Source organism: Maniola hyperantus, chromosome 4 (assembly GCF_902806685.2).
Source record: "Maniola hyperantus chromosome 4, iAphHyp1.2, whole genome shotgun sequence".
In the NCBI taxonomy this organism is placed as follows: Eukaryota; Metazoa; Arthropoda; class Insecta; order Lepidoptera; family Nymphalidae; genus Maniola; species Maniola hyperantus.
In genome coordinates this window covers 7,508,718-7,528,601 of record NC_048539.1, presented here as the reverse complement: position 1 = coordinate 7,528,601, position 19,884 = coordinate 7,508,718, and the positions used below count along the sequence as shown (strand labels likewise).

The 19,884-nt window shown below is 38.4% G+C and overlaps 1 protein-coding gene across 1 annotated transcript; it reads right to left on the bottom strand.

Annotated features, from left to right (window-relative positions):
* Positions 1-1,111: 1,111 nt before the first annotated feature.
* On the bottom strand, positions 1,112-18,433 carry bel (ATP-dependent RNA helicase bel). The gene is made up of 13 exons (XM_069498294.1): positions 18,206-18,433; positions 15,998-16,085; positions 12,268-12,447; positions 11,452-11,783; positions 10,967-11,110; positions 10,497-10,702; positions 9,945-10,070; positions 9,242-9,596; positions 8,701-8,830; positions 7,957-8,109; positions 6,760-6,955; positions 6,295-6,488; positions 1,112-5,974 (listed from the first exon to the last, which is right to left on the bottom strand). The coding sequence occupies exons 1-13, from the start codon at positions 18,248-18,250 to the stop codon at positions 5,868-5,870; spliced, it is 2,256 nt and encodes a 751-aa protein (XP_069354395.1). The 5' UTR covers positions 18,251-18,433; the 3' UTR covers positions 1,112-5,867.
* Between the last annotated feature and the right edge of the window lie 1,451 nt (positions 18,434-19,884).

Here is a 19,884-nt window from a genome sequence, read left to right as displayed (position 1 = left end):
ATAATTTGGCTTTCGAGAAATTAAATAGTCTTTTTTCGCAAGTGGAGGCTATACTGAATAGTCGCCCCTTATATCCCATGACTTCCTCTCCTAACTATCTTTTCCCTCGTTCCCCAGGACACTTCCGGATTGGATGGCCTCTAGCTGCGCTGCCGTCAACGAATGTCGAAGACTTCAGTTTCAGCAGCCTCGACTGCTACTCGGGGCTCGAGAAGATACGCCAGCAGTTCTGGCGTGGCTGGCAAAGAATCAGCGAACTTCTACAGCACACTACGTGGCCCACGAAACGAAAAGGGCTGAGCGTGGAAGATCTCATGCCGCTTGCACCTTGCTTCTCCAGACGAATTTGTTTTCTCTTAAACGACGTTTAAGAGGGGGGGAATTTATGTCAACGCTTCTTATTAAGTTGACAGTGCGTTCGCGGCCTATCGGAACTATCATGTAGATTATGCCTAAAATTAGTCTATGGTCAGAATTGTACCTATATAAGAACTGTCAAAATAAACCGTTACATACACAAACTCTCCGCTGAAAAGTACGTTGTTTCATTGTTCCTTCTCCGAACCTAAAAATTAGAAGACCTGCCTATCGGGTCTTCGGTGTTAGTTCAAATAACTAACATAGTGGCTAACATAATCCGAAGATTGCAGGTTCGAGTCCTGTCACGGTCGCCACTATGTTAGTTATTTGAACTAACACCGAAGACCCGATAGGCAGGTCTTCTAATTTTTAGGTTCGGAGAAGGAACAATGAAACAACGTACTTTTCAGCGGAGAGTTTGTGTATGTAACGGTTTATTTTGACAGTTCTTATATAGGTACAATTCTGACCATAGACTAATTTTAGGCATAATCTACATGATAGTTCCGATAGGCCGCGAACGCACTGTCAACTTAATAAGAAGCGTTGACAAAGTTAAAGATGGCGCGTGAGGAGTTAAACTTTACGCGTTATAATTGCGATACAAATGCTTGACCTGTTGAAGTATAATATGATGAAACATCATCATACAATCAATATGGCGGATGCTCCCAAAGTTGTTTTGCTGTTATGCGAATTCGAGCCAGCGAAATCAAAGCTTTAGTTCTAGTAGGAGAAAATAAAACAAGGGTTCTGTTTCTTAAATTTTTATTGGTAAATTCACATTCAAATTATAGACCACAGATGGTGACAGATGTTACAATATGGGATTTCTACTGACAAAATTTAGTACATTACTATGATACTGTATCGGTATTCACGACCGCATATAATATGCATTAAATAGCTACATCGATTTTAGGGTGCGTAAATGCTTCAAAATTTTATATCGGGAGTGAATCAGCAATGAGACAGTCATAAAATAGAAAAAATCGAAATACTTTACGTTCCGAACGAATCACGATACAGATCGAACATCAAAAATATTTCTATATAAATCAACTACTCACATCATAGTTACCGAGAAATGATAAAATGCGTGCGAGTCACGACCAAAACTGACGTGGTGCTAAGGAACATAATAATTTTCTAATATTAAAGTGAATTCATCACAGTATCTGTTCCAAACACGTTTATAATGTTTAAAAAAATGAATCTTCATTCAATTGTAGTCTAAAATGTATAGCGTAATTTGCCTTTTTGCTCAGACATAAGATGCTGTTAAAACGAGACAGCGTTATATCGCTGACATTAAGCTGTCTTTTTTTGACCGAAAAAAGTCTGAGCAAAGTCAAAGTACACTCTAACTCAGCCTAGTGGCAAAACTACAGCTCACGGGTTTGGAAACTGGTACGAATAAGACGTATTTTATATCTAATATTTAAATTAATATATTTAAATAATTATAATCATTATTTATTAATCTATTTTTATCACTAAGTTTATTTTTCCTCTCTTGATTTAAGGGTTTTGTAGTGCAAAACCGAATGCATTGTACTGGACAATGTGTGCGGTTTATTATAATTTGTTTAAGACATTAAGTTTATGTCTTGTAAAGACATTATTATTTATTTACTAATAAATTTATTTAACATAATAAAATACTAAATAATATAAAAATATATATACAATATAAAATGTTTGACGTCATCAGGGGAAATCAAATTGTAAAAGTCAAGTGCGAGCCAGACTCGCTCAGCGAAGTTTTCGTAGCTTGGAAAGAAATATAATAAATAAATATATTATTGGTTAAATTAATTTATCGTCTCAAAAACAAATCCCTTTTATTTGGGTATGTTTGTAAAGGTTTAAATATATTTTGTTGATTTCTAAAAAACTGTGTTAGAGAGTTCATTCTATTTTTCCCGTAATTTTTACATAATTTTCTATTAACTCTAATGGATTTTTCTTTACTGTTTACGTAAGTTTCTATCAGCTTTAATAAATTTCTTTCATTTGAAATAAGGTTGGCAATTATTTAAAACTATTCTAAATTCCAAGCTCATTAAGTAAATATGACTGAAATAAGCAACTGTGATAGACGTACCCTACGTAGGATTCTTTTTTTTAACATTTTCGTTCGGAACCCTATCAAGACTGGTATCAATGTATTCATCAATTATTTCATTTCATCATTCATTTGTCTAGAAATAACTGCGATAATTCACTTTAAGTCCGTTAGTCACGATCGTCCTCGCGCTCTTATATACGGACAATTTAGGGCCACCATTTCCGTAAGTAACTCGCTGGCGCCACTTTCACAAAGTTAAAAAAAATCGGTAGTACATAAATCTCACTGGGTTAAGTATAAGCACAATAATTAAACAAAGAGTCTGCTCATACTCTTTGGTCCTTATATAATAAATATCTGTACCAAGACCAAAAAGTTTTAATTTTTTTTTAATATAACAAAATAACAATATCACAACTGACTGATAGACAACGCATAGCCTAAATCGGTTGATCTAAAGCACTAAGATAGGACTATAAAAAAATACAAGTCTTAAAACCTTTATCCAAGCGAAGTCGCGGGAAAGAGAGTTTAATACCTCATGTCACAGACAGACTCAACTTTAATTTTGTTTGAAGTCGTCTCGGTGACAGTTCCTGCGTAAAATATATGGAATATAAAATTATATGCAAAAAACTCGATAATATTTCACACGAACGTTTAACGTACGCGTCGCGGTCGTTTGACAACATTACATAATTAATAACCATTACAGTATTTTTGCACGATTTTTAAGCCCTAGGCTTTAAATGGACAAGAATGAAAAATTGTTATAGTTTTAGATTTGAACTTAGTGCGTAATGATGGGGCTGGCTAGGTTACCCATAAGAGCGCCTTAAAATATCAAATTATTAAAAAAAGAGTTAAAGTTAGTTTTTATGTTTGATGTTCTCTGCATACATAAATTATGTAAACATGTAGCGTCTTCTTGCAATGTTTTTTTTTCTATGGTGGCCCTAATTGTCGTTAGGTGATATTTTTTATGTAAAATGTAAAGACGCAACTGCAAGCCGCGCACCTGAGATTCAGAACTTGCGTCGCGTCGCAAATACACGTGTCTGCCGCACCGCTCTCTCCACGTATTCGCTATGTGTCAATTTCAGTCCGACTCTATAGAGTACATTAATAAAACTATCCTAAAAATTTGCACATTGCTTCAAGCTCGTATTACACGATTCTGATTCCACTCCGTATCGATCCTATTTATTCATATCGTTTCTTGCGACTCGTAAGTCGAAAGCCAGCTCTTTTCGTGATCATAAACAATGCGGACGAATACGGAATAAACAGAGAAAGAGAATTTGACAGAGCTGGGATAAAGCGAGCAACCGCGTCACTTGGTCTCGATTCACCTTTATATTCTTGCTGCAACTATAAATTTTTAGTCTACTCTAGTTAATACGAGTGTCAGCCACTAAGGTTCTTGCAATTTTTTTACAATGTAGCTGTCAAACTTCGGCACTAGGCCTTAGGCGCCATCTCCACGGAAGAGAGAATCAATCGAAAAGAAGCGAGTCTCGCCGCGTGTCAAAATTCGATACAAATCCCATGGGCCAATCTCCACAGGGTGATACTATCGCGGCGATAGTTTAGCTTAAAGGTCATTTCCAAGTCGAGCGTCAGTGACACCGCGACGGAGCGGCAGATTAATATACTATGCAATTGTAGGGAACAACATTCGAGAGCAGCGACACCACAGAGTCCACCTTTAGGTTTAATCTGGTTGACGGTTTTTTTCTACGTAACTTGCAACAGAGCCGAAATGCAGAACTGAAATGGAGTACGACCGGACTCGTTTAGTAAGAGTTCAAAGCAAGTGTGCGAACGGACACAAATGTGGCACAATTTATCGGACGATGTTTAAGGTTATAGTCCTTGAAATACGCTCGAGATATCACATTGATAATTTTGAGTGTGTGTTGTGACTCAGGTTGATTCGTGTGAGGTTATTATCGTCGCTAAATCCATGCAAATCTATTGAAGTTATGGCATTAGTTGCACATATGGTTGAGATCTTAGAGCGTAGGTTTGGACTTAAGTTTCAGTTAAAACGAGACAGATTTATGCCAGCGATATAACGCTGTCTCGTTTTGAATGTCTTAAGTCTGAGAAAAGTCTGGCTTTGGGGATGTGTTCAGCAGACCAATTACAATAAACAGATAAAATGTGAGAGGTCAATAATATAATCAGAATGGCCGGAGCATATTTCTATGCACCACTCCAGTCGAAAAGCTATCATATCATCTCCCAATAACCGGATTGGTCGAAAATACGTCTTCGCTTCAGTGGAAATATACCCTTAAAGTTCTTCATAGATTAAGTTGGAAAGTAATTTTTTATGATACTGCAAGTAAATACAACTTGTTCATTAATAAATTTGCATGGACTGTGACAGTTCACCTTAATGACATCGTTAAGCCTGTCTCACACGTATGTTTTACAATACACATTAAATCGGTTAAAAATACCCTTCCTTTCGCCTTCTTCTTTCCTTCGAATCTTCATAACTGGATTATAATAATTGTATCCCGTGTTATAGGTTGAACAATAGACATACCCCCACTGATGTCATACATACCACCCACTTAACGATAAGTTAAGTACTTTTGAAAGTACTTATTAACTTATCGTTAAGTGGGTGGTATCCCTAACTTTTGCGCCGACTTTTGAAACGGGAGTCACATGATCTGTTGCGAGGAAGTCACCTTAAGTCGGTTTGTATAACTGCGGGTGTTTGATGGGTTTTAAGCAGTCTTGTCCCGACAACGCTTTTCGTGTTTAGGTCGCCATTTTGATTGATCGCAATAGCAATTATTGTGCCAGTAATCAAGTTAATATTGCAGTTAGGTTATGATAAAAGGTAAAACTCTCGATAAGCCTTTACACGTTGTGATTCATATTTAATTTTTAATTCTGGTATGTTTATAAACAACTATTTATTTGCCGGTAACAATGTAGGTATCATGTATTCTATCAGTGAGGTTTGTATTGCATTGACATTAGGAGTTTATAGTTTCGATTAATATACAAAAGGGATTAACACTAAGTATGTAGGTGCTAAATGCTAAGTAACTTATCGACAGATTACAGATTAATTTCGCCCGATCGAGATTAAGGCCGAGATCTATATAGCGTACTTTGACTTTGCTCAGACTTAAGTTTCAGTTAAAACAGGACCGATTTTTTGTCAGCAATCTAACGCCGCTGTCTCTTTTTAACAAATTCTTAAGTCTGAGAAAAGTCAAAGTTCGCTCTATAGATCTCAGCCTGGGTACAACGGAATTATAGCTATTACCTGGCAAATACCTAGGTTTTGATTAGGGTGTCTTGTGTCATGTGTAATGTGTAGTGTAAAATTGTTGCGTGAGACGTGGCATTGCGACGGCACGTGTTAGTTGTTCGTCCAGGGTGAGGCGGCGCGGCGAGCGTGAGGCGCTTAGGAGTCGCCCCACCAGTCCGTGCCTCCGCCACCGCCGCCGCCGCCGCCGCCGCCGTACGAGTTGCCGTAGTTGCCGCCGTACGAACCGCCGCCGTATCCGAAACCTACCACAAAACGTACCAATAAGGTCGGGAATATACTTCGTTGAAAAATAATAAAAAATTGGCAGTCAGCAGGAGACAGTGAAAACCTAGAAATATGAAATAACAGTGTTTTTTTGGAATGTTCGTGATAATCAAAATTTAAAGTTAGGTGTATCGAACGCGCATATACCGAACCTACTATTATACTCTATTGGTGGCGATCACAATGGATCGGAGAGGTCGAAGTGATACAGGAAATTCGAGGACTTGCACAATCCCACAGAAGAAGACTTAAGTTTGAAGCTGCGTCTACCTCGGTTGTTAGCCAACTGCAATATTACCTCCTCCGATGGTGGACGGACCGGCAGACCTCGGCGCCTGTCGCGACTGTGTACGGAAGTCCCGCGCGCCAAAGCCGCTGGCGCTGTTAGCGAAGCGACCGCCGCCCCCGCCGCCGCCGCCGCCGCCGGAGCGACCACCCGTGCGTCTGCCGCCGCCTCCGGAGCGACCGTCCACGGCCGCACTTGTTAGCCAACTGAAAAAATTAAACACTATTAATATGCTGAATTAAATGTGGCGTAAAAGTAGCATGTTTTAGCACATTTTTCTAGTTATTCTTGCAAATTGAAACTGCCTATTCAATTTCAATAGCTAGTTTCATTTTATTTTAAAAATGAAATATTTTTCCCTCAGTGGTTTAAGGTGTAACAACAGAGCTCCTCCTCTGACTCTCTCTGACTGAGAACACTCCTCCCTCACCATGAAGCTACCAAAGAAACTGCCTATGCCTATAACTGCATACTCACTTGGGGACATCCTGTTTGGCTTCAATGAGTAGCTCCACGAGGTCCCTTGCCAGGCCGCGGTTAGAGTCGTTGAAGAAGGACGTGGCAACGCCGAGGTTGCCCATGCGGCCGGTACGACCGATGCGGTGCACGTACTCCTCCACGTCCGACGGCAAGTCAAAGTTTATCACGTGACGCACGTGGGGTATATCCAAGCCTAGACAAATTTATTCGATATGTTATAGTCCAATGCCGGCACATCGCAATTGGCCTAGAAACCAACTCAGAAATGCCCAGTGCTTAGTCCAAAGCCGAATTGGCAAAATGGAGTTTCGGCTTTGGACTATTTTAGGCTCTTCTAGATTGGCCTCGTTGCCTTTGGACCAAGCTCTCTGGGTATTTCTAGGATTGCCTAGGAAAATCACAATTTGCAAAATTATTATTTTTATATCACCCAGTGAAGCAGCAATGTAGAACTAACCAATGTATAATCAAAGTGAACTAGAGTGAGGGAACTCTCGGTTAGATTCTGAATCGACGATGTGTCCAAATATAAGGCTATGGTGACGTAAAATCAAAGAAAAATAGGGCTACCTGCGTCAAATGTACTAACATTTGACGCCTGCCAGTGACGTCGAAGCCTCGAAGTTCCCTAAATGTCGTGAACTGTGGCTTGATGGCTTTCATTTAGTAATGATCAATGAGTTAGTAAATACTGGATGATTTTTGCTAGACCGTACCGGGCCTGAGCCGTGCCACGTTCGCGGCACGTCCGACAATCCACGGATTAGGTACAATTTTATATGAAGAAACGTAACACGGATGAGGCTCGGAAGACTTAGATATGGTCCGGTTTTTTTTATAATTCATTATAGGCGCACGCTTGACCACGATGACACCTGATGGGAAGTGATGATGTGGCCTAAGATGGGACGCGTTTACCTAGAAGGGGCCTATTAATTCTTGTTTTAAAGATACCCGGATTATAATTGGCAGGAAACACTGATCTAGGAAGAGTATTCCAGACCCTAGCCATGCGTATAAGGAATGATGACGCAAAGCGTTTCGTACGTTTCGTACGGTCTGATGTTCATTTATATGATGTTCATTCATACATTTTCTGATCTGTGTCGCGTCCGAGAGACGCGGCACGGCTCGGGCCCGGCACAGTCTAGTATAAATCATCCCTAACCCTGTCGGAAGTTATGGCAAGCCTACCTCTAGCGGCAACAGCCGTGGCGACTAGAATGGGCGTCTGTCCGGTGCGGAAGCGCCGCAGCGCCTCCTCGCGCTCGCGCTGCGAGCGATCGCCGTGGATCGACGTCACCGGGTACCCGTCCGCGTCCAGGAACTCCTCCAGCTGATCTGCACCTGTACCACACAGTTAGAATATGAAATTACATGTAGAAAGTCAAAGTCAAAGTTACAACGTTTATTCAATGTTGGTAAAAAAATTACGCTTTTTGATAGTCGGTTTGCTTTTGTAAGATGATGTAGTGGTGATAATTTTTACGCGAACTTAAAACTAAAGGGTTCCAAACGCGCCCAGGTCTGAGAAGAGCCCACAACAAACTCAGAGGTTCCACGAATCCGTCTAGACACATCAATACAATATTGTAATTTTTTATTATTATAAATTAAACACTGAACAGAACAACCAACGAGTTTTTTTTTTGCTGGTTCTTCTCGGTAAGAACAGCAATCCGAACCAGTGGTAAAGTATTTTGGCGATTTAAAAGCACTTGTAAAAGTTCACTTGAACAAAAATATATTCTATTCTATTCTAATCGCGTGGGACGAAGGAGCGACCCAAGATGGCCCTACATAGTTAGGGCTCTATGTTGAAGGTCTTACGCCGCCTGAATCCAGCGGCTCCTTGTGACACGTTTGATGTCGTCTGTCCACCTAGTGGGGGGTACTTTTAACGTCCTTTATACAGTACCAAAAATAGGGATAACTTGCCTTTCTTAGTTTCTACGAAGACGAGCGTGAGTTGGTCGTCTTCTTCAGTTTTCACACGTTGCAGCAGGTTCGACGCGTTTAACAAATCCAATAAAAAGGATCGTTTGTCTTGCTCTTCTACCCATACCACCTGAAATTAAATAGCATATAAAAACCTACAATTGGAATAATTTAACTATCATATCCTTATAATAAGATGATCTGTGTGAATTTTGGTCTTAAAAATCATGTGGGAAATCTTTGATTTTTCAGAACATAAAGTAGCCTAAGTCTGTCTTTGGGATGCAAGCTATCTTTTTATCCGTCAAAATTGGATAAAACGATGGGCCGTGAAAAGGTAACAGACAGCTGATTGGCACACACTATTTATAGTATTAGTATGTATTTAATATATTTATTGTCCATACTTATAAGTTATAATATTATAAATAAGTCTTTTTTTTTCTGGGGAAGGGTGCAGGCTAATGTTATCCAGGAAAATCGCGGACGAAGCCGCGGGTATCATCTAAATTATTTTACATTTCGCGCACTGTTTGATTACCTTTTGGGTGATATTTTCAGAAGTGGATCCGACGCGTCCAACGGCGAGAAAAACATAATTATACAGAAAGTCCTGAGCGAGGACTTGTATCTGTTTGGGGAAGGTCGCCGAGAACATGAGCGTCTGGCGCTCCCCGGTCTTGGGCATCGTGTGGCACTCCACGATCTTGCGGATCTGGGGCTCGAAGCCCATGTCCAACATTCTGTCAGCCTCGTCCAACACGAGATGGCGGCAATGATCCAACGCCACTCGGCCGCGAGCCAGCATGTCCACGAGTCGCCCCGGCGTGGCCACGAGGAGGTGGCAACCGCGTTCCAGTTCGCGGAACTGGTCGAGGATTGGGGAACCGCCGTATCTGTACAGTGATTAACATAAAACAATGTATAGACAAATCGCTATAATCCGACAAAACAGGTATGGTATAGCAGTCTTGTGTAGTACATGAACAGTGCACGATTAGGAACCGTGCAACTCTGCTGACCAAAAACGTTTCCCAAACGTTAATCGGTTACCGGCCTGAATCTTGGTGATCACACGTCTGCTCTGCACGCACGACGTTCGTGTGGTCGGCAGAGAGTGTCGGTCAGTATTAGGTCAGTAATAACAGTGGTTTGCGATTTCAGGTAACTATTCAACCATAAAACTTATTAGATCTAAAGGTATAAGGTAGGCAGATCTTGAGGTAGGTAAGGTAGGTACTTACACGACGCACGGTCGCACGCGCGAGCGGTAGGCGAATTTCCTGGCCTCGTCGAATATCTGCGTGGCCAGCTCGCGCGTCGGCGCCAGCACTAGGCCGAGGGGATACTGCTTGCGTCTGTTAAAAGGCCTACAAACAAAAAGTTACAGTTTAATAGCTAATCTACCCCCACTTCGCTTGGGTGGAATTTCTAAAAAAATCTTTCTTAGTAGAGGTGCACAACTCTACACCCTTTTTATTCCAAGATTGCGTACGGAAAAGGAAACCAGGAATAAAAGGACACAGAAAAGTGCGCAGTGCGCTTGCCTAAAAAATGTTTACTCAATCTAGCATTGGGTATTTGAGTTTGATTAATTTTAATGGACAACTCACGCTCGACAAAAAAATTGACTAAGCCAAAATTGTTTTCACAAAAAAGACCTAAAGGTTCTTAAGACGTCTGCGCGCACGCCATGTCGTCCCTCCGGCCTCGAACTATCGGGATCGCGTGCTTCTCCACCGCTGCGGGCTTGTCGTGCGTTATATGAGGTTCACATAATAAGGGTAATCACTTACTGCTTAACAGGGCCCGCTTCATACATCTGATTGAGTATGGGCACGAGGAAGGCGGCCGTCTTGCCCGAGCCGGTCTGCGCGCACGCCATGACGTCCCTCCGGCCTAGCACTATCGGGATCGCGTACTTTTGCACCGGCGTCGGCTTGTCGTAGCGGGCGGACGATATATTCGAGCGCATTATTTCTGTCAGGTTAACATCCTCAAACTGTTGGAAAACACAAAATAATGTGGCTAATTCTGTTGCACACAATCTCTTAACAGAACTAAATTATGTCTTAATGTATTGCTATCCCTTTTCTGATGCTCCCTAGAAAAGGATATTGTGATCCTTGTGCTAATATTTAGTATCTGGATGCTGATCTCCTGTACACTTCTAAGTCTCATCTAATTATGGGACTAGGCTTCTAGTTATATTTCCTGTCCATTTAAAAAAACAAAAATAACAAACAAAATAATAGAATGTACTCACGCTAGTAATGAAGTCCGGTACGTTTTCGCCGCTGGCCTCAACCGGTATATCCTCGTATTTGGAGAAGTTGATGCCTGTGTTGCCAGTGCCAAACAGCTCCAACTCCGTCCGCTCGTCGCGAGGTAGCGGGACTGTCCAGTCATTCTACAATACAACAATATTATTTCCAAACTATTTATTGTATATTTCAAGCCTATTCTACACTGTGCGTCGTAATCTTCATTACTGACGTTTTCTTGTGATAATAATGTGGTGGGTTCCCATATACATACATACAACTCAATTAGATAATGAGATTTGGACTTTTAGGTTTTTCATCAGATATTAGTAGGTATGTAATAATAAATCAGGATCGGTTTAACTTCCAAATAGTAGATCATTACAGTTACAGACTTGGATCAATGTTGCTTAACAATCGATTGATATCGCATTGTCACTAAGCTACACATCTCTTAAAGCAATTGTACTGAAATATTAAAAAGTACCTCGTCCCGACGAGAAGAGGTGCGTCGCACGTCGTCGGACGCCCAGCGTGACTGTGGGCGGTCATCGGCGCGCGGCTCCGGCTCCTTCCAGCGGTCGTTGCGCGGTGGTGGAGGCTCGTTGTAGTCCTCGTCGCGCCGTATGTCGCGTGAAGGCATCGGCCCGCGCCCGCCTCCGCTCCCGCCCCCACCCCCGCCTGCGCTTGCGCCGCCACCCGCGCTGCCTCCGGCCGCAGCGCCGTTGCCGCCACCGCTACCGCCGCCGCCGCCACTCCAGCGCTCCGGCTCCGGCCACCGCTGCTCCGAATCGCCATTCTGATATCCGGTATCACGACCTAATCAAACAGGGGATAGTTGCGAGTTGTAATCTAGGTGCGCGCACACAAGTAACTGTATAAAACGCGACGCTACTGACACGCGTTTATGTTAACTCGTGCCGTCTTCTAAAAAGCACAAACTACAAAAACTAGTGTTTTGGAGTTACCAACAATAAACATGGTAATTAAGAACTGATGTTTCTAAAAAAGTTAAGACGTTAGTTACGTCTTATGTAAAAAAGCTTGGTCCTGAGTAGCATTCTTTTTTAGAAAGATCAGTTTTTGATTTTTTTTTAACTGATAACTCAAAAACTAATTTTGCAGTTTACCACTCCAGAGGAATAGGACGGCAACATTGTGGCGACTTGATTACGATTCGTACTCAAGAATTGCATTTAGGATGAACGCTGAAAGCCTAACGATTCCATGTGCTGCTAGTATCATGTCCTGCCCGTTACGCGTCGCTGGCATCAGCCGATTCCTGACCAGGGCTATCACTTACCGCGGTCTCTGCGCGGGTATCGCGAATCGTAGCCGCGATCGTAGTCACGGTCGCGGTCACGGTCGCGGTCGTCGCGCCGACCACCACGGTCGTAGCCTCTAGAGTTGCCTCCTAATGATGAACGGTTATCCCGTGCGTCGCTAGAATGAGAATCTAAGCTCGTACGCTTAGGTTCTTCACCTGTATTACAAAACGCATGATATTATTGCGCCGTTAGTAATAATTTTAATTCGTTTCGAAAAGTGACATCAAATATTTTTCAAGTGAAAACTTTTTTAGTACCGTTGTGAACTCGATGAAACGAAAAAGCGACACTAAAACGTAACAAACAAATACATCTATAGGATTTAGCCTGTGAGAGTATGATATGGAATACATTATTCAGTGTTTTCTATTATTTCATATTTTATTCACCATTCGCTTCTCGTGTCATTTGTTGAAATTGAAGTTCATATAATAATAATAATATGTAATGTAGTACCTAATATAATATTATACAGTACGCGGCAGAAAGTAATGTACATCGACCTTTAGAAGGGTATAGCAGATTTGTAGAGCGTTGTCTGTCGTTGAGACCGACAAAGCGTCATATAGACGCTGACAGAGACAACGATCTACAAAGCCGAAATATCATTCTAAAGGCCATTTACCTTTCATTACTTTCTGCCGCGTACTGTATTACATTACCTAATATTATATTTTTTTTAAACTTGGTAACAATGTGGCTAATTCCTTTGTACAAAATCTCTAAACTAAACTAAAATATCACGTCTAAATCTATTGCTATCCCTTTCATAATGTTGCTTGCGGAAAAGGACAGCACTAGATTTAGACCTGTTAATTTAGTTTAGTTTAGAGATTGTGTACTAGAGAATCGGCCCCAATATTATAATTAATATAGACCCTACAAATTATCCTGATATTCTGCATTCATCTCATTCTTTCAAAGTTTAGTTTTCTGAAGGTTTCACTTCTATTGTGTGTGAACTGCCTGCACACAAATCTTATTTTTTTTTATTTGTTTTTTGCAATCAACAGCGATATATACAATATAATTTTACATAATAACAGACTGAAAATAAGCCCAAATAGGATTACAATTTTTTACAGATTACTTAAATAGATATTAAATATAAATTTATAACAGTATGTTTGATAATTTAAACAAGCTTTACAATAATATAATAATATGAAAATATAAAAGTCAATTAACTAGTAAAAATACCTAGTAGGTGATTCACAACATATGTGTGTGTATGTGTGAGTGTATGTGTGTCTGGGTGTGTGTTTGTGTGTGGGAGAGAGAGTATGCGTGAGTGCGTGCTTGTGGGTTATGATATTATGCGGATTTATGTACTATTATAGATACTAGTATAATTATTATCAGTTACAATTATTATTTTTCCGATGCAGTTTAATTATTTCCTTTTTTAATTGCATTTTGGACAGGTGAAAAAGGTCAAAGTCTGAGTAAATTTTATTATAGGTTCGCGCCAGGCGTAAAATTATGGAATTTTGGGCGTAGGTTGTATTTGATTTCGGTACACACAATAGCTGAGGTTTTCGAGGCCTAAAGGAGGAAGCATTGAAAGAGAAAGCTGACAGCAGGCTAGGACAGTCAATTTGTCCAGTCAATATAGCTTGTAGCAGCAGCATGTCACTTTGGTTTCTTCTTAGTTCCAGGGAGTCAATTTTGTAATGAGTACAGGCTTCTTTATAACTGTTAAATTATTTGAATTCTTTGAAAGCCGGGTATTTAAGAAATTGTTTTTGTATTGATTCGAGTCTTTGAGCATGTATAATATAATTGGGTGACCAAATGTTGCATGCTGCTTGTTTCGAGAATACTACAAACATATGTTGTCATTATGCAAAATTTTTCTAAAACAACACTTACCTACATATTTTTTTGCTAAACATTTTAGATTTACAATACAGTATGATTATAATACAATAATAAACCAATTGGATGACAATAAGTTGATTCTTAGTTTAATGAATTAAACTTGGCTTGGATTTTATTTATAAAAATATACTTAAAATATTTTTTGTAAGTATCGTAAGATAAGCAAGGATATACTACATGTTTTTTTTAACTTTTCTAATAAAATCACAATACATTTATATTTTATAATTATTTTATATATTATATATTATTATTATTATATTATACAGGGTTACAGGAAAAGAGGACACGATCCCGTTAAGGGGTTATAGTACAGAACATTAGCTATCAAACGACCCCTAAAGTGCTTATGCGAAACTGTATCGTTTTCGAGTTATTCATTTTTTTATTTTTTTCTTGGTGTGTATAGAATGTGTATTTTTATTGCCGCTATAACAATAAATACTAAAAATTACAAAATGGCTGCCATAAAAATTAAATAAAAATAAAAAAGTGTTATTTTTTGTACGATGGTACGGAACCCTTCGTGTGCGAGCCCGACTCGCACTTGACTGATTTTATGTTACCTTTTGACCTTATTAAAAATAATCTTTAACTATTTTGCATTAAACTCGTTTTTACATTGATTCTGATTTAATTCTTTGGCAATAGCATTTGTTAGAATTTTCTACCTGGTCTCTTTGTTGTGTAATTTTTTATTGATTTTATGATTTTTTTGGTAATTTTTTTGTACCAATGGATACCTAACGAAACGTAGATGTTTTTAAAATAATCCGCAGGATAAGTGCCATAGTATTTTTTACAGAAAATTTGCAAGTTATTCAAAGAATTAAATTTAAAAATCGAAAACTTGTACAGTTTTTGGGTTGTAATTTTAAAATGCTTGAAGTTTTTTTTAGTTTTATAACTGCTTATTATTAACAAGGATATGTACTAGCAAGAAATAAAAAAAAATCTGCTGAAATACATTGTTCCTTTTTTTATTCATTTTTAAAGTGGCAAACACCCTTTTACCAAGAAAAAAAAAATGAATAACTCGAAAACGATACACTTTCGCATAAGCACTTTAGGGGTCGTTTGATAGCTAATGTCCTGTACTATAACCCCTTAACGGGATCGTGTCCTATTTTCCTGTAACCCTGTATAAAGAGGTAATATCGTTAAGTTTGTTTGTAGGGGGGTAATCTTAGGAACTACAGAACCGATTTTAAAAATTCTTTCACCAGTAGAAAGCTACATTATTCCTGAGTGACAGGCTATACTTACGGGATCTTTAAAAACTTAAATCTACGCGGGCGAAGCCGCGGGGATCAGCTAGTATTTTATAACATTCAACTTAATTACAAACATAATTAAAAAGTATGATTTCAGAGTGATTGAAAAAATATTTAATCACAAGTATTATATTTAGCTGAACAGTTGACCTATTTATAAATATCCAAGGAAATATGTGAGAGGTACAAAAAGTTCTAAAAATCTGATGATTATCATCCGATTTTTTGTTGTTTCTACATTTCCTTATTTCAAAATTAATTATTACGAAAACACTGGCACACACACAAGGCATGAGGATAGAATAACAGCTGCGCGATTGCGGGAGAATGACAGCTACAAAGTCACGATCGCAATCACCTCTGATTGGTTGACGCTCGCTCACTATTGGCTACAATGCATTGTTGCAACTAGAATCGCACAAATTCAGCCAATCAGAACAATTGAGATTGTAATAATGATTGACGCAGGTTTCCCGCAATCGAGGTGCAGGAAATATTAATTACTTGGTTGTAAAAATTTAAGGGGTAATGTGTTTGAAAGATACACTACCTTTCGACTCCAACTGCCTACGCAGATGCGGAGGTATGTAGCGGCCAGTACTCTTAGGAGCCTGAGGCTGCAAGTCCAGACCAGCAAGCTGTAACAAAGTGAGTATCATCATCATCATTATCAACCGATAGATGTCCACAGCTGGACACGTCTCTTGTAGGACATGGATCACACCACAGTCTTACGCAGCTTGAATCCAGCAGATCTACCTATTTCATAGACATTGATATGAATATGTTATACCTATTACAGTGGAACCTCTTTAACTCCAACCCTGTTACCTCAAAATACTGTTGTATAGAAGCAGATGTTACTTTCCGGAAATCCATGATATAAATGAACCAAAAGCTTAATTTGCTATATGTTTCGTCCCGACAAATCAAAGATTTGTTAACTCGAAATTTTTCTTTCTTTTGAAATTCGAGTTAAAGAGGCTCCTCTGTAGATTATTTATAAACCTTCCTTGCTAATCACATTTAGTATGAAAAAGAAACAAATTGAATTGCACTGAGCTGAGGTATGATTTTTTTTGCCATAATTGAACCTCAATAAGAAAGAAATGTAAATGTATGTATTATTGTCTCATATGTTATGAAAAGTTAAGTCTACTTTTAACCAAGCTATTACACTGATTGCGATTGATTTGCTGTTATCCATTGAGAAGGTCCGCTCTCCATTTCTGAAACTATTCATCAGATCTTTACTACCAGGGACCAACCTGACAGTAGGTAAAGAAAAAAGAATTTTGAAAATATTAGGTGCCTACTTTGCTTCATGATGAATCAATTTTGTATGCCCAATTTATTTCATTTAAGTAATGAAATTACTGTTAGTAAAACTGTTAACCTGAATGTATGTCACTAAACTGTATATCAGTAATATGAATCACATTTAGTAACTATTTCAAACTGTACACAATCTCTAAAAGTTAAGGTCTAAACCTAGTGTTATGGTTTTTCACAGGAAGTATTACAATCTGGATAGCAATGTAATGTAATGTTTAATATGCAGGGCCCAGACAAGTTGACAAGCGTTAAGGGTGATAAGAACCTGTGTAATTACCTATATATTTTGTTATGGAAATAAAATAAATAAACAAATACATAGACCTGTCATTTTAGTTTAAGGCCATGTGTCCACCAAAGCAGAGATGGGTGGAGATATTGTGTCCATGTCGGACATCTTTTTCCTTGGCCTTTTGTCCGACATGGACACAATGTTTTGCTCTATTTAAATGGACTTAGACCTAAAGATTGTTTACAACAGAGTTAGCTACAATACCAATCTAGAACTATTTTACCAGTAAAAAGTATTGGGTTTAACTATATTATGTTATATTCTATTGCAGTTAAAATCAGTAAAGACGGTATTTGGTAATTAGGTATAAATTACAACTTCAATCTACACAACATTGTTCCAAATGTTGTACATAGTTGTAAATGGTTATAACTATTTCCATTTCCCAGTAAGAATAGGATTAGTAAATTTCAGTATTCTGCCTTTTATGCAACTAAGATGTCATAAGACTGTATGACAGTTATAAGTATGCATTAAAAGAAATATTTAGTTTTGTAGGTTATAACTACTTGCATACTTTTGTCTTTGTATATTTCAATAAATTTCGCTGTTTTGTTTATTAAGTACTTATATGAATTTATGCCAGAAATGATTTCCCTTTACATTAACAGCAAAAATAATATTAGGTATTTTAACATTTAAAGATATGTGAACATTTGTGGATCATGCCCACTTTAATATTACAAATAAATCTGACTTCAATTAATTAACCTAGCAAGATGAAAAATTAAATTAAGGAATAAATGTTTTATTCTACTGAATAGGCATGATTCATCTGGACTTCACTATCACTAAAATAGTTTGGACAATATAGAGCTACTGTATCAAGACCATGACCTCATTTTCATTTGGGTAATCATACATAAAGTTTATAAACTACATATACGCTCCATTCAGCAGGAGGCAAAATGAGAAAATCAATCAGACCCTAGACTAGAAGAATCAGGTCGCCATGTTGGTTAACCCAAGACACGTAAAAGAAAGATTTTGCAGCTATTAATGCATGCGTGATTCGGTGTGCTAAAAATACTGGACCCTACAAATAAATAAATATGTTAACATCTAATAGAACATTACACCCGTTTAATCACGCAAAAATCAATACGAAGTACATGTACATGAGGCACTGACCTGCTGCTCTAGACCTGTTCCATTTTGGTTGGTAACATTACTCATATTACTACCAAGCGGTACGTTTTTTTGGGAACTTTGCTTCAAAAATACTATACAAACACAGTCTACAATGAATTTTGCATAAACACAAATTCATAAAATCTAAATCACATGAAAAGGTATCAATTTTTCTGCCCGAACGAAATCACTTTTCATTCGCAATTTTTGTTCTTCATTGGACTCATAGACTTGATAGATAATACATAGACTATGATATAGACAATATTATCAGTTTTGTTAGATAAAGGCCGAATACACGATCGGAAATTGGTCTGTGATCGGAACCAACCACCAACAGAGGTCACCTTGGTTGAAAATATACACATAGGTTGATGTAAATTTTTGGTAGCTCAACTGAGCGACCTCACTTTACCTGTCTTTCGGTATTTCGTCACCCGTAAGACAGGTAAACTCACAACCTTGGTCGTGGGCGCACCCCTCCCTACCAAGGGCAATTAATATCAGTCATTGAGTTGAGGTACGATCGTGTGCATGCCAATTTGCCTGAGAGAAGCAAATTGGCGTGCACACGTTGCCTTCAGGGCTCAGGCCTGAGGCGCGCCATTTGCGTCCCGTTGACCGCCTTGGTGTTTTGTCTTTGTTTTCCTTCCTGAAATATACATATAGCTGTTAACGCTATCTAAACCTCGCTTAATTTTAAAAGATTAGGGTGCCATATTTTGAAATATATAGGTCCTACACTATATTATTCTAAAATGATATCATGTAACTATACTAGGAATTTTTATTCGATTCCAGATTTGACAATTTCAGTGTTGCAACGTTATGACAAGTACTAAATAGTGACGTTGCGAAATTATTCCTCTCGTTTATAGTAGTATTATATGAACAAACACTTACTACTTTAATAGAAACTATGTATATCAGAAAATTAAATATATATAATTTAGTTGTGACGATTAATTTTATTAAGGATCTGAGAGTTTTCTTTAATAATTGTGTGTAAAATAAATAAATAAATGAGACCATGAAAGAACATGAGAAATAAAACAAATAGATGTACTATGGTGATATTTTATTTTATAAATCGTTTAAATCGATTGTTTATCGATTTTTGTGTTCGTCACTACACTATTGTATGTGGTATCATTATTTTGCAAAATGACAGTAGCTAATGTCAAATGTGGAATCGAATTATAAATTCCGACTATAGGTTTTAATTCCATTAGTAAGTGGTAGTACCTACAATAGGTAAATCAGAATTTCATGAACTAATGAAGTTAATAATTCACCACTATATTCATCACAGACCACAGTGCACTATGTATGTGTATGTGTATGTGTTCCACTGCATGCTAATTGTTTAGACTTAAGTATTTATAGTTTTTGTTAACACAACTATTATGTTTGAGACTGAGGAGGAGGAGCGGGGACCCTGAGACACAGGTTTATCAAACTTACTTCAGGGTTCCCGACACTAAGCTGTAAACCGACATTGGGGCTAATTCCTTTGTACACAATCTCTAAACTAAACTAAAATGGCACGTCTAAATCTATTGCTATCCCTTTCATAATGTTGCTTGCGGAAAAGGATAGCACTAGATTTAGACCTGTTAATTTAGTTTAGTTTAGAGATTGTGTACAAGAGAATCGGCCCCATCGTTGTCATAAATAAA

Bases quoted from the DNA above. Each gene is read 5' to 3' on its own strand.
- bel (XM_069498294.1), bottom strand. From the start codon at position 18,250: ATGAGTAATGTTACCAACCAAAATGGAACAGGTCTAGAGCAGCAG. The intron at 6,956-7,956 runs GTAGGCTTGCCA...AAATTTGTCTAG, and splicing joins CACGGCTGTTGCCGCTAGAG to GCTTGGATATACCCCACGTG. The intron at 5,975-6,294 runs GTAATATTGCAG...GTTTTGTGGTAG, and splicing joins TCCGTCCACCATCGGAGGAG to GTTTCGGATACGGCGGCGGT.